This window comes from Diospyros lotus, chromosome 2, assembly GCF_014633365.1.
Source record: "Diospyros lotus cultivar Yz01 chromosome 2, ASM1463336v1, whole genome shotgun sequence".
Classification (NCBI taxonomy): Eukaryota; Viridiplantae; Streptophyta; class Magnoliopsida; order Ericales; family Ebenaceae; genus Diospyros; species Diospyros lotus.
In genome coordinates this window covers 45,078,769-45,096,325 of record NC_068339.1, presented here as the reverse complement: position 1 = coordinate 45,096,325, position 17,557 = coordinate 45,078,769, and the positions used below count along the sequence as shown (strand labels likewise).

Below are 17,557 nucleotides of genomic sequence, written 5' to 3'. Positions count from 1 at the left end.
AAGTCTGGCAAGATAAAGGAAAGGAAGGAGAAATATAAATAAAAAATAATTTTTTTATTCTTTCTTTTATAAATAAAAATTTCATAAAATTAACCAAAGCAATCTAAGTTCTAAATTAGAGTATATCCCAAGTCTAAGAACAAAAAACTAAGAAGATCAAAGCAACTAAAAAAAAAGGATTATACGATCCATCTAATAACAAAAAAATAATAAAATGTACAAATATTAAGAGAAAATCTTCATCAGTGTCACATTTTAAGACCATTTAGGGAAAAGATATTCTCTAAACATTATAATTTAGAATATCAAAATATACTCATAATTTAAACCCCTGTAAAACATGAAAGGTAGCTCAAAACAAAAGAATAAAAAATACACTAACCAGAAAACAAACAATCTTTTTACTTCAACATTTTTAACAATAAAAGGGTTTTTATCATTTTTCAGATGTAACAAGTGTCCATGCTATTTTACCAAACCCCATTAGTGTTGAGTGTCCAAAGAAAAGGGGGAGGGAAAGGAGAGTGTTGAGCCCCCCCCCCCCCCCCCCCCCAAAAAAAAGTGTCCAAATCCACTTGAAATGTGCCAGAGTTTAGCAGGTACGCATGCCCGCATCACATCCTAAATATGGGAAGTCTAGCGGCTACCCATGAAAGCGAGTAACCATTGATACCCAAATCCAATATCCCCTCCACAAACATAACCTCAGTCTTGCAAAAGGACACGCAAGTTAACACAAATAATTTGTACCCAAAATCTTCCTCAAAAAAGGGTGCCACAGAGATGTATGATCCCAAAAAGCATAACCTAGCTTTCAAGACAAGGATGTAGGCTACACAAAAATCCACTTTTAAAAGCTGTCTTCATTCACAATTCCATGTAATTTCCTGAACAGATTTCAGCCAATAATGCGCTCCCCAAAGTCTGATATTTCCACCCTTCCAAGTAGTAATCACATGCAAGGTACTATTAAGATGGCCAAAGGATCACCACAAATTTTCTAAACACAGCTGGGCTTTACAGCCAGATACAGATGTCTACAAGTAATTTACATGGTGTTAGCATGCAAGGCAGCCATTTGAAACAAATGGCAATGATTGAGAATAAACATGAAATCAGAATTTTGAAAATTAGAGAGGATGTTGCAACATGGGTGAGGTCGGACTAGCAAGACAACTTAATTCCAGAATGGGAAAATTAATTCAAAATAAACATCATTAGTAGACTAATACTAACTATATGGGAAAACTTCCTTAGGGCTAATACATAAATCGAATAAAAGAGCAGAACAATAGAAAAGATGGTTGCATTTGCCCAGAAAGGAAGAGTCTGTTTACATTACTTGAGTCACCAAACTTCAACACATCCAAGCGCAAAACCCAAGATGAAGAATTTAGTTTTACTGAAGCCTTGGCCACAATAACGAGTTGCTATGCTGTTATTCTTGCCCGACCCTTTGCAATTCTCCTAGCAATAACCCGTCTCCCACCCTTGGTTGCTTTGCTGAAATAGGTTAAAATATGTAATTAGAATACAGATCTTTGCTGACAGCAGGTGATGACAAATAATTTTCTCTTCTTTTTTTTTTTTTTTTTTGCGCTAATTTAAACAATTTGAATTTTTGGTGTCAGATTTCAAACAATTTAACAAAAGAAAGGGGCTGGTATTGAGCAGAACAACAGGTGATGAGCATTGAAACAATTTTATTTTATTTTTTATGTTAATTTAAACAATTTTAATCGTTAATGTCAGATTTTACACCATTTAACTAAAGAAAGGGGCTGGTATTGAGCAGCACATACTCAAGTAGAAAAGGTGCATCTCGTGTTCATTGCATGAGAGAGAGAGAGAGAGAGAGTACCGAGCAAAGAATCCATGAGTCCTCTTCCTCCTGATGTTGCTGGGTTGGTATGTTCTTTTGGGGAACAAGAGCATTGGTTCACTTGATGAAGACTCGTTGCCTGAAGAACGGGGCAAAATAAGCTTATGTACAAACTAAAAAGGAGCTGACATTATCTTGTTCAGCCACTATAATTTATTGGAAGACCAAGAAAATTTACTGGGAAACTAGAAGACATGACATGGAATGTAATGTAATGACTTTACAAGAAGTATGGCCATAGATACACTTGGGAAATACATAATGGAACCACTTAATCCCATGCGAAGGACAAATTTCAACCCAAATTGAACAATCTTGACTGGAGAAGGTTTTGAACATTTTTCTAATAATGTTGTACCTAATAATCCAAATTGAAGGTGGCAAAAATGCATGCCACAAAGCTATACATTATCCTCTTCAATACCACAAAACCTATAGATAAGAACACAAGGCATTGCAAACTCATATCATAGTCAAATAATTGAAATCATTTGAGGGAGACCAACAGGCAACGAACAAAGAAGTAATCACATATGACATTCTTAAGGTAGCTTCATTAAATAATGATATATTCTCCAGGCCATAAAGGAACAATAACCTCCAAGACAGAAATCAATTCAACTTTTACAGCAGAGTGGAGTAGAGTGAAAGCTCACTAAATCGGTCTGCCTGTAAGCAACAAGTAAACTCCAAGCATGAGGATGTGACACAACAAAAATTGAGCCAGTACTTCAAATCCTCAGAGGAGCTGACACCCCTGCCATGGTCATATAGATGCAACTATCACAACCATGGGTTCCGAATCCCATGAATGGTAAACTGCAATAGAATTATGTGACTTGGAAGAGTTGTTTCCATATGCATAAGTGATGCACCAAAAATTCCAACAATCATGGTGCATTTTCTAAACAAGTAAACCTTTCATAAGAAAGTTCTCCTCGCTGATCTTCAGAGGAGACCAATATAATTCACATGTAAAAAACATTTCACTTCATGGCTGTTGTTCAGAGGAAACTGACATAATTTACAGGTAAGTTAGGCAACAAGGGTCAAAACAATTGGATGGAGAAGAGGCATGAAAGATATACATGTAGTTATACGTTAGCTGCCTATCCAATCCCACATGATAGAATTCAATTTGACAGCAACACAGACACCGATCCATACTTCCAGCAAAAGTAGATTAGCTTTCTCTTGTTTTTGAGTCTAATTATTTACATGGAAACATATATTAAAGTGACTGTTTCGATAATAACAACTTCAAACAGAAAAAAGCAAAAGAATTAAGTAACAGAATGCAGGCACTACAAAAGTCATGTCATAACCATACATACCCAATACATATTACAAACATACTTGTCATCTAAATTAAAACGTGTGCAATACATGCAAGGTGAGGTATCCATTAATGATGACTTGTCAAACACATCAAAATATGTGTAAGTTGGCAATACTTATTTTTTAGAGGTTTTCACATATATTGGGTGCTAATTTCTGTTTTTAAATTGTAGTGATATTTTAAGTTATGATCATTTACTTTTGAATTTGTTATCATTTGTTTTTCAATTAGTAATGCATCTTTCCAGGTTTATGGATATTATTTTATAGATATAACTAATAAAATATATAAAATATATTTTTTTATCATCATCCATATCCTCATTTTTTTAAAAAAATCAGCACGTCCCACATCTGTGTCTGAAGCATTATGGATGCTTGTGCTTTTTGGAGAATAAGCAACCTTAGATGCCTTCAGATTCACAATGTAGCACCAAGTTATGGGATGAGTTTTCAAGAGTTAAGGTACAAATTTAGGTATTATAGTAGTCCCAAGGCAAAGAAAGACAAGAAGGCAAAATAGATGCATTTTTCATAAGAGGTAGAAATCAAAGGATGCCAACTCGAATGGATTGAAGCTTGCAAAGTAACGATTCTTGAGTAGGCTTCTTTATTGATGATACAATTTCTATTGGATGGACACTTACCTTAGGTTTTACTAAACATGGCATAAGTAAGGCTTTCTATTGTACTATAGTCCGCAATGAACCATCAGCAAAGCTTGCCCAAGATGATTCAAGATTTCACATTACAACATTCTAGCATCAAATGTGGGTAGCAAGGTCACAGTGGCAGAGCTCAGCAAAAATTTCAAAATGCTACCACGGGTGAAGTTTGGCAAAGTGTGGCCATGGTACTTGGACGGTTCGCATTGCAGGCTAACCACAGGCATGCTCAGCTAAAGACACTTATTGCTGTCTGATTTTAGAAGCCTATCTATCTGGGATTTTGCAATTTGGGTTACTTTGGAAAACTAATCACCAGAATTGATCCTATAATTGTAATATATAATCAAACAAAAATAAATTTTTGGAAAACAACTTCTTAAATTTCCAAAAATGCAAACATCCGATGCAAGCAGAAAACAGTCTTGAACTGATATTCTATATCTATAACAGAGCAACAGAGAATCAGATACGTGCTTAAAAAGCATCAACCTTCTTCAAGTAAAGGAGAAGTCTTGGTAGACTCCAAGCGGAAGTCTCCATGGATACCTTCACAGGGAGATATTGCATAACCAGTTCAAGAAACAGTCAACTTAATGGGAAAGATCTTGGACTTGGTTTTGATTAATGTTTGTAAGTTGACATTGTCATATCTGATATTATAATGGAAGTTTGAACTACATACAGGAACTCATAGTTTTTGCTAAATTAAGGTTTTTCATGTTGTGACATTCCTCCACATTTGCTTTTGCTTGCTTGCTTTGTTGTTATCCTGTAAGTCGATTAAGTAAAACTCCAAATCTATAGACTTGTATTCACCTAGCTGGCCTAAAGACATAGCTCCAGTTAAGGGGCATAAAAATATTCAATTGGTATCAAAGTAGTTCATTTAAGTGGTTTCTTTTGTTTGTGTAGGATAAAATTAGAAATGAGATTAGTTGTAATAAGATTGAAGTGGCTCCTATTGAAGATAAGAAGCATGAAACTCAATCAAGACAGTTTGGACCATTTGGTCATGTGAGATGAAGACCAATAGAGACTCCTTTGAGGAGAGTAGATGGAATGGAACAAATCTTTAACAAAAGAGGTAAAAGACTAAGAAAAATTTGGTGAGAGACTTTTAGGTATGGCATGAGTTACAAGGCGGCATGAGTTACAAGGGCCTTACAGAAGATAACCTGTGGGTAAAAATATGATTGAGGAGATGAAACTCATGCAGCCAACACCATGTAGTAGTATTCAGGCTCAATATATTGTTTATCAAAGTAAGCCATTTTACTCATAAGTAATGGTTAAAGGGGAAAAGTGAGTCCAATATTTATGGATTCATAAAGTCCTATAATGTTAAGAACTTCTAAACTATCCTTGTCATACAACTCAAAATATTGGGCGACAAGTACCAACAAGAGAAAAATATAAGTGTAACTAAGATGAAGATGTCAAGGTGACATGGGGACAACAATAAAAAGATAGAAATAGAAATAGAAAGAGATTGTACATAATAAGATTGAGTAATGTCTGTTAAAGATAAGATATGTGAAACATAATTTGGATTTAGACTTATGACAAAAAGACTAATAGATGTAGCAGTGAAACAGATGGATATAATAGAGGAACTTTGTGGCAAAAGAGGTAGAGGAAGACCAAAGAAAACTTGGTAAAAAAACCCATTGCATGTACCACAGGATATAAAGAAAATGGCCTTACAAAAATATATAATGATGGATAAAGATGGTAGCAGAAAGAATTTGTGCAACAAGCCACCTAGTGGTATTAAGAGCCTGCTTAGTATTTTTGAGCTTTTAAAGTACAGCTGCTTTCTTTTAAGTTTTTGAAAACCTGTATTTGGCAACACACAACTTTGCTTTTAAAGTCAAGCTGTTGCTCTTAAGAAAGCAGGTTAATCTAGTTTAAAGAAAAAGCAGGGGACACATACTTTTTATAAACGACAAAACTGCTTAAAGTGAGACCCATACTTGTCAAAGGCACAAGACAGACTGAGGTACCAGGTGTGGGCTTTTTGGATGTGAGACGCACATTTATTCAAAATTTGTATCAAAATACTAAATACAACATTCTTTTCAATATATGCCAATAGAGAGGTAAATGCCAATCATAAAAAAAATAACCAAAACTATATACCAATCATAGAGTTAAATGCAAATCATCATTCTTTTCGATATAAACCAAACATTAAAAACAAATCACCAACACTATACTACTACAATAACAACTAATATTATTTCAACCACTATAATAGGTTAATAACAACTCATAGTACTTCAAGAAGTACCTAGAAGTCTAAAACAACACGATAAACAAATAATTAGAAGAAAGAAAAACATAAAATTGTTTTATTTTTACATAAAAACAACATAAAAAATTCATTGAAATTTGATAAAAGACGAATTTCAGTTAAAAAAACAAAGAAAACCAGTGAAGTGCAGGGAGTGGAAAAGAATCTAAAAATAAAGAAAAAATAACAAATAAAAATTGTGTAAAAATATTTATATTGATTGAACTTGCAGGAAGAATGTAATCATAGGGGATCCAAAATTTTGTACAAAAATATTTATATTGATGGAACTTGATAAAACCTGGAAGGTGGCTCTTCTGGTCTTGAAGTTTGAAGTATTCATTGAGACACAAACTTGATGTCAAAGAAAAAGAAAAACAAATTTGGGCGAGTTCCATCAATATACCAGGCAGAACAGAAATAAAAAATAAGAAATAAAGAAAATAATGCATGTAAATTGTGAAGAAACCCTAAAGAGATTCAATCAAACACAAAACAAATGGAAGAAAATGAAATAATAGTTGCCAGAGGTAGTTTGCCTGCCTCCAGCAACCTGCTTTCTACCAGTGAAGAGCAAGTCACCAGTAGTAGTCCCATGTCCCAGCACGTGTGCCAGCAAGGCTGCTAGCGTGGGCCATCCAACAAAGCTCTGACTACCATCTTCTTGCTCATCTCTGATTGATCTATGGGATTATGTTTTCATATTGACCAAACAACAGATTCTTAAGTAACAAATCAGGCTAAAACCCCTCAAAAATTATTAAAAAAAATACAAAATATGACCCAAGCACAGAAGCGGCACACCTTGCAACTCAGTCTGAGATGTGAGTCTTTGAGCCTAGGCGTGCACTTTTAAGGAGGGGACCTTGCCTCAGCAGTGCAGAGGCACCCTCATCTGAGCCTTGCCCCCAGGCATGCCTGAGGCACGCTTTTGACAACTATGGTGTGACTTGCAACAGTTAATTTAGGGTAAATTATGCTAACATCCCTAAGGTTTGGCATAATTACAAGGACCTCCCCTCTAGTTTGAAAAATTACAAGAACCTCCCTTGAGATTTAAAACTTTTATCAGCCAATACTCCTACCGTTAAGTAACGGCATTTAAATTTTTTAAAACGTCTAGAATGCCCTCCCATTTATGGCTTTCCCCGTTTCTCTCTCCTTCTCAAACAATGGCGGTCACCAGGATCCTTCTCCAGAAATGCTAGTGATGGTGGCGCTTGAGCCTCTCACTTGACCACCCCCCCCCCCCCCCCTCCCCAAGGGGAAGAACCCAGGCTTCCAATCTGACCTGGGTTCCTTCGGTCAGAGAACCTAGGTAAATTCTGTGCTCTTTGAAAACCCAGTTCTCACTGGCCACCCCTGGTGGTGGCCAATGATCGCCACCATTCATATTATTTTTTGAGAGAGAGAGAAATGCAAGGGTAAAATGGACAATTTGTATCATTGTTTTAACTGTGGGGCTAGTCATCGTAATTTGTCAAACTAGCAGGGAAGTCATTGTAATTATGCCAAACCCCAAGGGTGAGTAGTGTAATTTACCCTTTAATATACTACTGTCCTTTTCGCTGTCACTTTTTTTGTTGTTAAGTTATTTTTATTTAAAAAAATTAAACATGTCATTTGAAAACTTGGCACGAAAGATACGAAAATATTTTATGTAATATTTTACATTATATCAAAATACTTTTTAGGTAAGAAAATTTCCAAAAATTTTTAGATATATATTTTAAAATATATAATTTTTTTACATTATGATATAAAATAATTTTTGTTTAAAAATATTTTACACCAAACAGAGCCTTAGTGTAAAATATTTGTTTAAAAGGCTTATTCAATATATTATGGATTGAATCTAAATCAAGCTCTCTTATTAGCTAATCTAATCATTTGAAAGGCCAAAACAATTATCAAGAAGTTTATTGAGGAGTGTCTATGAAACTATGGCCACACTTTTCTCATTTAGGCTTAAAGATGTGGTGAACAACATTGTTTCATCTTCCCAAACACTTTTGGAGAAAGCATCACATCTTGGATGATGCGTTGATTGCTAGAATGCATTGATTCTACATAAAAAGCTTATTGTCAAATTTTCTTCATACACTGGCTATTGAGAAGGCATACAATCAAGTTGATTTAGAGTTCCCTTTACAGATCTTGATGTGTATGTGTTTTGCGGATCAGTGAAAGTTGAGTTCACTTTTCCATTTCCTCAAATCAGGTTGTGTGGATAAATGATTCCATGAAAGCGTTTTTTTTAAGTAGTTCAAATAATTGAGACAAGGTGATCCTCGTTCTCCTTTTCATATCATTCTTATAATTCTTAAGCTTGATGATTCAGAGGCTAGATAGGAAAAGTACAATTTCCAGTTTCTATTGGGGTTCTAATAGTAACTGGAGTGAGGCTGTTAAACAACTTTTTGCAAATGAATTGTGCTGCTAATTAAGGATTTAAGATTTTCAAGGTGTAATTTGTTGCATATTAAGGCACTGTCAGGCTTACATATTAATCTAGCAATAGCCAAACTAAGCTCTTTGGTCGCCATTCTAGGTTGTAAGATTATTGCCTTCACTTATTTAGAATAGTCAGTCCAATGATAATTTCATTTGCAATTTCACAAACAAAGGACATACGAAAAGGTGTTCATCTTAGAAGAGGTGGTATCTCTCTAAAAGTAGTAGGCTCACACAAATTAAAAGTACTTTCTCCACATTACTTCTTACATTATGTCACTTATCTGAGAAAAGGTCCTTATTTTGCAAGGTTTAGATTATGGTCCCTTTTTGTATGCAACCTTACACTTGATTTGCAAAAAAAGTTATTTACACGACCCAAAACAGTCCTACACAAAGGAGCAACTTTAACCTTATATGATGTTGCTTTTTCTATATTCTAATTTTTGTCGCTAATAATTTAAAAAGTTTCACGTGTATTTGTTGGGGTCTAATTAGAATATTGAAAACAAAGATAGAATAGGAAGACATTTCCAACATGGCACTGAAAACAAGTGGAGAAACCTTTTTTCTTGTGTTCATTTTTCCGGCTCTCATTTTGTATTTATGTTTTTTTAAAAGCATAAATAGGTATCAACTATAAAACAATCCATGCTGCATTTAGTAATGAATTTTTGGTCGTCTTGGGGTGAGAGTTCTCAGCATTCTAGGTTGTGTCAAACGTATAATTTGAACAGAACCATGGAAGTCTGTCTGGTTTGGTTCTTGATTCTTTTAATTCATCTGCATAAGCCCCTAGTGTTATTGAATCTTTTGAATATCAATAAGAAGATCTTACAATTATAGCATTGCATTTCTGAATACGCACTAATAGTTCTGCTATTCTTTCCTATGGAAGGGCATAATCCTAGTAGGTAGCAATGGATGAAAGGCAGCAACACAAATAGAATCAGCTCGAAAGAATTGGCAAAACCATGTACATACAGAGGGAGCGAATCAGAGTCGTTGAGGCCCTTACGAGGGATTTTTTCCTATTGAAGGGCATAATCTACAGACGGTAAAATAAACAATACCATTCACCTCAAACCTAGGGATATTTATAGATCTTCTACAGGCATAGGGATATTTTCATTACATGGTTCGAAGCAATATAATGCGTAGCTTTCCTTTGATTCACCTTAATTTTGAACAATCAAACAGCACTAACTGTGAAAAAGGAAGCCTCTCAATTATATATGTGCGCGTAATATATATACAACAGAGAGAGAGTACCGTCGGGCAAGAAGAATCGGAGAGAAGGGAGGCCGCAAGGGTACAAGAACGCATGGGAAGAAACTGTTTTGAGCGAATCGGGGTCGTTGCGATGCAAATGAACAGAATCCAGGGACTTGGACAGCACCGGTGGCAAAATCATTGGCATGGGGGTGCCTTCCAAGCAGGTCGTCGCTATTTGATGGTTCGTGCTCGACGTATTTTTCAAAAACCGGTTCATCAGCGAAGCTCCGGCCCTGACTAGGGTTTTAGACGCCATTGCTCGCTGGGTCGACGGAGTTGCACTCTACGCCCTACGCGCAGAGAGAGAGAGAGAGACACGAAGAAGGAGAAGGCGCAAATCTGCCCGTTGCTCAAATTGTAGCCCACTCACCACTGGGCCTGGGCCTGGAGCCTATACAGAAGATGGGTCAACTGGTCCAAAAGGAATGGAGTGGCGGTGTGCTGGGTTGGACCGGGTGAGGCCCATCCAGATGGAACCTATTTTGTACCAAATAAAATAAAAACAGTTTAATTCTGCATCTGATAACAAAAAATCCCCTTCTATTTTCAGTATTAATATTTATTTGGTTTTTTTTATTTTTTATTTTTAATTCATCCAATAAATTATCATATACAGTACAAAAGATAGAAGGAGTGTGACATTAAATAAAACCAACAATTTAATTTCATTTAGCTAACATTTAGATAAAAACTTGATATATTGTGTTATTTTTTTTCATTTTGTATATGAATCAGATGGCCATAGCAAATGTTATTGGTGGTGAAGGATGAGAGAAGAAAATTAAATTAAATTAAAAATTATACTGTTAATATTTTCTAAATAATAAAAATAAAATTAAAAGGAAGAAAAAGTCAAATTGACTTCAATTTGTTTGTTTTTGTCAGTTTAGCCCCTCAACTTTTCTTTAACTCAAACTCACCCTTAACTTTTCAAAATGATTTCACTGACCTTAGAATGCTTGGACTCTCTATTTTAATTATTATTATTTTTCTTTTCTTTTTTTTTGGCTTAATTCACTTCCAAATTAGATCTACTAAAAAAATCAGAAATGAATTTAAACAAAAAAGGTAAATTTCGAGGGTTAAATTGGGCAAAATTAATATTTTTTTTCCACATTAAAAATAAAAATAGGGAACTTAAAAGGATTTTTTTTTCTGGTAAATAATATATTGGTTCGCCCAACAAGGTAGCACCATATTCTTTTCCCCACTCGTGTTACAGGCCATATCCAGGTGCATGTTTGATACTTTGCCAACTACAGGCAAAGGGTGGATCCAAAAGCATTCGTCACCACACAAGAAACAAAGTAGCTTAGGGTGGTCCAGGTTTGGCCCTGCCTGCTCCACGAGGCTCAAACTTGATTCCAAAGCAAAGCTGCAGAATCATCTCATCCAATTTCTTGATGAGTTCCTTTGATTCATATTCGGCAAACCCGACATGGATCGAGCCAGTTCTCTCAGTTTTTAGTCCCCACCCACTACCAACACTTGCTACAAGAAGCCTTAAGCTTTAATCACAATACAACATACAAATTCTATTTTAAGAAGATCAAAGTGATCAAACCATTCATCAGTCACTCTTCCTAGGAAACAATCATTGAAAGTAGTAGACGTTACAATGAAATTCCCAGAGCTCCCCAACTGTACGGCCAAAAAAAGAAAAAGCACGAGATCAAAATGGTTCCGGCACTGCCAATTTTCAGTTACAAGGTACGAACTACATGACCAACTTCTTCTTCACTCACGCGATATTCGGACCGAGATGAGACAGAAGACTGGGGACCTTGTCCACCATTAAGGCAGTAGGATGGGTGGACATTCTACAACATGCCAAACATTTGAACTAATGTGGGAACCATTTGCTCCACAACGAAATAATAAATTAAACTAGAGGAGAAGGAGGATGAGAAAAATAATATGAGAGAAAGGATCGATAATTAGAACAACAAACTGCATCTCCAAATGTACACAAATCCCGTGAAAGCTTCAGTCATTGTTCTGTGTTAAGGGCAGAGGAAATCCATTCTGAAGCAGATAGTTGAGCGTCCAACTCAACATGCGGTGAAATAGAAATTGGAGTTATTGCGATCTGTCCCAAGTAAATACAAAAATCACTAATGTAGGGTATATATAAAGGGCCTAGATACCAAGCAAAAATAGTATAACCTTCCAAGTAAATCAAATAAAATCAATATCAACTTCCAAAATCTTTTGAACAGGTAACTTGGCATAAAGCATTTGAATGTATATAAGATGCAATCTCGTTGCTTTTTTCCTTTCATGATTACGTGATATAGAAGATGGTTTTGGGATTCCTTTACTCAGAAAACATCAAGTGGTAAAATGTCATAGAAACATTGCAATGTTAAGGCATGCTTGGTTACAAATTGGTCTACTTGCTCTACACACCAATGTAGTAGTACAATATGCAAAAGATAAAGTCAGGAACATTAGCACTAAAAAGAACTAAAAGATGCCCATAAAACAGGAAAATGTTAAGACTTACAAATCCATTTTCAAGTGCTCTAAAATCAACATCCTCATCTGCATCTTCCTGATCCTTATCCAAAAACTGCAAAAAGGAATCATTATCTACACCATATAACATCTAAAAAATTAGCTGGGAAGACAAAACTTGAAAAGTTCGACAAGCAAAATTTGTCCCAAAAAAAAACCAACACTTCAAAAAATTTACAGAAGCAAACACAGCATAAGGAGAGGAGAAAAAAAGTGACGTAATCCCAGAATACTTTTAAGTTTCCAGAATCAATTAGTGCATTACAATGTAGTGAACTACAATACAACCAAGCCAAAACTTCACCAGGGGTGAATGTAATAAACTGTTTATGGAAGAAAATAGTTACAGCATGTGAGCAACTTCATTGCACAAAGGAAAAGCAAGAAACTCGGACAGGAAGAGGGAGAAAGAAGGGGGAGACAAAAAGGGAGCCCTGCACATGCATCTAAAATTTGTAAAAAATCTAACTTCAGGCGTCTAAATAGTATGAGAACTTGCAAGTAATTGTGCCCCCACAAAGCAAGCACCTTAGATGAGAGTGAGGGAGGACAAGGGGATAAGGTGAGGCATAGCAGAGGGAAGATTCTGGAAATGGAGTTTCCAAAGGTTTGAATCATTGTAATAAACAGTGTTAAGCATGAGAACTAAGGCCACCAAATATTCTTGTGACAACTCTGACTCCAAATTATCTTTATATTGCATCCACACACAGCCCTATCAGTGTAAAAATATTCTACCTCTAACCGAAAGTATTTCACGGTTCGGTTGGGGTCAGATTTTCCTGCAACTCCAACTGATTCAACAACCTCAACATTCTTTTTCTGTGTAACCAGGCGGCGAGCTGCACCCTGAAATAAACAATAGAAATTTGAATAAGAAACAAAAAACAGGTAACTTTGATCCTAACTACCAGGTTCTTGTTGCAAACACAGATACTTACTGCTGCTGAAGCATCTCTACTGAGCTGGGCAAGCTGCATGCCAAGGCTTTGCTGATTGGACATGAAACGTCCCGCGGACCTGTTGGCAGATACAGCTAGCCAGCTTGGCATGGATCTCCTCAAACTTTGCTTGGTTAGCTTAAATCCCTGTATAAAAAGCGGATATAATAAAAACATATGAATAACATGCCCACCATTAGACAGTACAGCAAGAGAGAAACTGATGTATTGAAAGACCAGTTGGATATCAGAAGCCATAAGAGTAGCAAAGGATATGCAGATTAAGAATCAAAAAGACCAGCTTGTCCGTACACAAGAGAATTCTGCCAGCCACTGATCCAATAAGTAGGGGTGCCCTTGCAGCAAAAGCTGCAAAACTAAGAAGCAAAGAAATGTATGCCATGGTGCTCTACAGTTCAAAACTTTTTTTAATGTTATTATAAGGCAGCATCAATGAAAATGTTTACATAACATATCAATTCCAAAAAAACAGAAAACAGTTAGGTTGCATTTGGATGGAGGGATTTCAAATGATGTCATTTCAAATTTTGTCATTTGAAATACTTGCACCTCAAATTCTAACATTTGAAATAACATCTACGTACTTGTCATTTCAAATCATTCTAGTTTCCCTAAATTTGGGCCCAAATCCAAGATTCCAAATGCTCCCAACAATTATGTAAACAAACAATGGATTTGGAATTTTGCCAAATAACAGGGTTGAATGACTCTATCCGAACGCAACCTTAATGAAGTCTGTTGAAAGGATTATTTGCCAACACCACTAGATTACAACCAACCACTTGTTTAGCCAAGCTGTTTCCCTACCTCCCCTTGGGGAATCCCCTAGTGACAGCCAACACTCACGTAATGGGAGATAAAATATCATATTTTACAGATGATGTTGTTTATGCCCCCAGAACCAAACCAGATGAATATAAAACATGGCATGAGGACAAATACAGTCTATACAGAAGATCATTTTTTCCCTTTTTTGGACCATTTTGTGTTTTAAAGCTACCAGGAGTTCCTAACTCTGCATCTCCAGAAACCAACTTTGAATTCTAAAGTTCTTTCCACAACCTTCTTTTTCTGGGGTACATTGAGAAAAAATTTCTTGGATATTTAACTAGCCATTACACCAAATGGGAGAAGCGCCGTCAATTCAATAAGAAGAACCCAAGAGACCAGCTTTTTAGAACCCAGAAGCTTAACACTGAAGATGAATACCATTTCACATCTATAATTTATAATGTTTTACAGCCAATCAGATAATAGTTCATAAACACCACACTCCCCAAGTTCGTTCAATACAAGATGACCTTGTAGAATATTTCATAAGGAGCAGTTAACCTTAGTCATCCCTGTCAAAACACCAATAAAGATCCCAAGAAAACACAAATAAAAACAAAAATGAGATCGGAAAGAAAACCTTGTACCAACTTCAATGATACTACTAAACAATTATCTTGTGCCTTCCAATTTAGTGGGACATTTATTGACATCCTAACAAAATTTCACGAACATTCAGATTTCTTGTTCGTTTTGAGAGTGAACTCCTTATGTATTGAAATAAGGTGAGTGTTTCCACTGATGAAAAAGGTGCACAACTGAGGTTAAGGATATAAAAAAGTCTAGTTCTTTTGTCCACTCTCTCTCTCTCTCTCTCTCTCTCTCTCTCTCTCTCTCTCTCTCTCTATATATATATATATATACACACACACACACACACATTTTGAAGGGGCAAGGCATGGGTGGTTGGGTGGGCCCAGTAACATTGGCAGATTCTGGAAGATTATCCTGCAGAGACAATCATGTGTGCAATACTTGAAGTTCTACCATATTCATATTCAATCATTTTTATTCAGGACAAAAAACTTTTTGATCCAAATTCACTCTGGAGAAACTTACAAAGGGCAATTGATATAGAAATAAGGAAATAAAATATCTATATGCCATTAAGGAAAAAGATTCACTGTTAAATAAGGGATGTTATAGGATCAAATTTATCAATATCAAAACCATAGCCGGTGAGATTTGTCAAGCATAATGTAAATGCACTACATGATTTTCAGTACAAACAAAAAAAAAAAAGGAATAAATTAAAAGGCAAACCTTATTCATCAAAGGAGATGTGGGAATTTCTACATTCAACAAGCAATTTTTGGGGAAAACTCCTTTCTCTATATCTCTTATTGCTGCATTTATCAGAGGTAAACAGACAGAGACAGCATCCTTGAAATCACTATCTTGACTTTCCTCCTCCTTCCTGAAATAGTTTGTGACAACAATAAATTATACATACTAAAAGCAACAAGAAAGCAGTGATAATGACTATAGCAACAAATACTGGCAGTTAAAAAACCCACCAGTTCAGGGAGATTGACAGAGATGGTACGCCAGTCATTAAGGACTCTCTAGCTCCAGCTACAACACCAGAGTAAAACCTGGAGAATAAGCAAACTACTTAATTGATGATAATTGAGATTAGTGTTATTAATGAAACTGGAAATTCAGATAAGCAAACAAAAAAGGGTATGTAAACTACTTACATGTGATGCCCACAGCTGGAACCCTTGTTGATCCCACTTATTACCTAAATATCAGACCAAAAACCTAAATAGTAGGAACATGACCAAAAACAAAGTAGAATAAACCAATTTACGAAAGCATACCAGCAGAGGCTTTGACCAAGAAAACAGTGCCCCCGACAATGCTAATGACACACAGTCCGCAGGAGTCCCTGAATGAAAAACGAAGAGCAAATCCTAATATCATTAAAACCACAAATATATGGAAAGATTGTCACGGATTTGCAGTATTTTATGACATAAAATATAAGCAAAAGATGAAGGATCAAGCCAGGTTAATTAATTAAAATCGTCACAATTAAGCATATATACACCGTTTTAGCAATCCCAAATCACAGATTTGTATAAAACCAGCTACAGAAAGCACAATCAAGTAAAATTATCACGAGAATCCCCAAAAATGCAGTAATACCCGAAACTTCATAAGCCGTCGCGCCATTGATCTCGGTGGAAGTCACTGCAACAGTTTCTCTGAGCGTCACAGAATGTCCCGACACTGATTTGTCCCTATAACCAATCCACCGACATTTAGGAAAACTACAAACTGCGATTTCACAGAGAAAGAAACTGCCATTTCTCAAGGGCAACAGAATTTCTCATATCTACGAATTAAAAAAATAATTTTAATTCCCTCATTTGCCCCCAATCCAAGTTCCAAAAATGCCATGGGAGATTCGAGAAACCAATACGGGAACCAACACGGTACGCAAAAGAAACTCGGAAACACAAAACGAGAGAACCAAAAAGGAAAGAAGACCGACGATTGAGGAGCGCAAACGTGGACATTGCAGAGGCCCTCGCGGACCAAAGCCTCGACGAGAAAGGTAAGGCCAGGGGACTCAATCCCGTCCCCATTGGTGAGCAGAACGACCGGCCTGGCGTCGTGATCCTGCTCGGAATTAGGCTCGGCAGCAGCATCGGGAGGCGAGGAGGAAGAGGACGGCTCGGAGCCAGGCTCAACGCCGTCACTCGACGTTTGCTCCTCGCGGTCGCTGTTGGCTTGCCTTCGGAGCAGAACATCCTGGAGATTGGACACCAGGCCCGGCGGCAACAAGTTGCTGTTCTTCGCAGTGGAGGTCGTCATTTCTAGAGAGAGAGAGAGAGAGAGATAACAGAGAAACTCGAGAAATGGATTCAACTGATTATGGAGATTCGACTTCGAATTCGCGACAAAGAGAGAGAGGAATAGGCTAGATTTGCGAGGTTGAAGAATCAAAGCCCTAGAGAGAGAGAGAAAGAGAGAGATGGAGAAATTGTAGGGGGAAAAGGAGAGTAATAAAGGGCTGAAAATGAATAGGGCGTTGATTGCTGCAACAAGCCTGCAGCTGAGCCATGGACCCGTTCCAACAACGTCATATATATCTACACTCACCACCCCACACACACAGGTGGTTAATCTTAATTATCGACTTTAATATTCAATAAATGCATGCTTTTACTTTCAAAATAATTTTACGAGGATTCTTAATTATTATTTTAATAACAAATATTATATTCAAAAATAAATTTGACAAATAATTTTTATATGTAACATACACAAATTTATAATTTATAATAATTATATTTAAATTAACAATAATTAGAAGATTTATTATCCA

At 36.3% G+C, this 17,557-nt stretch overlaps 2 protein-coding genes across 2 annotated transcripts; both read right to left on the bottom strand.

The window, feature by feature from the left end:
* Positions 1-1,140: 1,140 nt before the first annotated feature.
* On the bottom strand, positions 1,141-10,241 carry LOC127794538 (uncharacterized). The gene is made up of 3 exons (XM_052325714.1): positions 9,908-10,241; positions 1,862-1,961; positions 1,141-1,503 (listed from the first exon to the last, which is right to left on the bottom strand). Exons 1-3 carry the CDS (start codon positions 10,164-10,166, stop codon positions 1,431-1,433), a joined length of 432 nt encoding a protein of 143 aa, XP_052181674.1. The 5' UTR covers positions 10,167-10,241; the 3' UTR covers positions 1,141-1,430.
* A 1,178-nt stretch (positions 10,242-11,419) lies between these two features.
* On the bottom strand, positions 11,420-17,279 carry LOC127794537 (uncharacterized). Its single transcript, XM_052325713.1, has 10 exons — positions 16,721-17,279; positions 16,372-16,466; positions 16,044-16,111; positions 15,921-15,964; positions 15,738-15,815; positions 15,484-15,637; positions 13,369-13,515; positions 13,166-13,276; positions 12,417-12,482; positions 11,420-11,999 (listed from the first exon to the last, which is right to left on the bottom strand). Exons 1-10 carry the CDS (start codon positions 17,041-17,043, stop codon positions 11,901-11,903), a joined length of 1,185 nt encoding a protein of 394 aa, XP_052181673.1. The 5' UTR covers positions 17,044-17,279; the 3' UTR covers positions 11,420-11,900.
* Between the last annotated feature and the right edge of the window lie 278 nt (positions 17,280-17,557).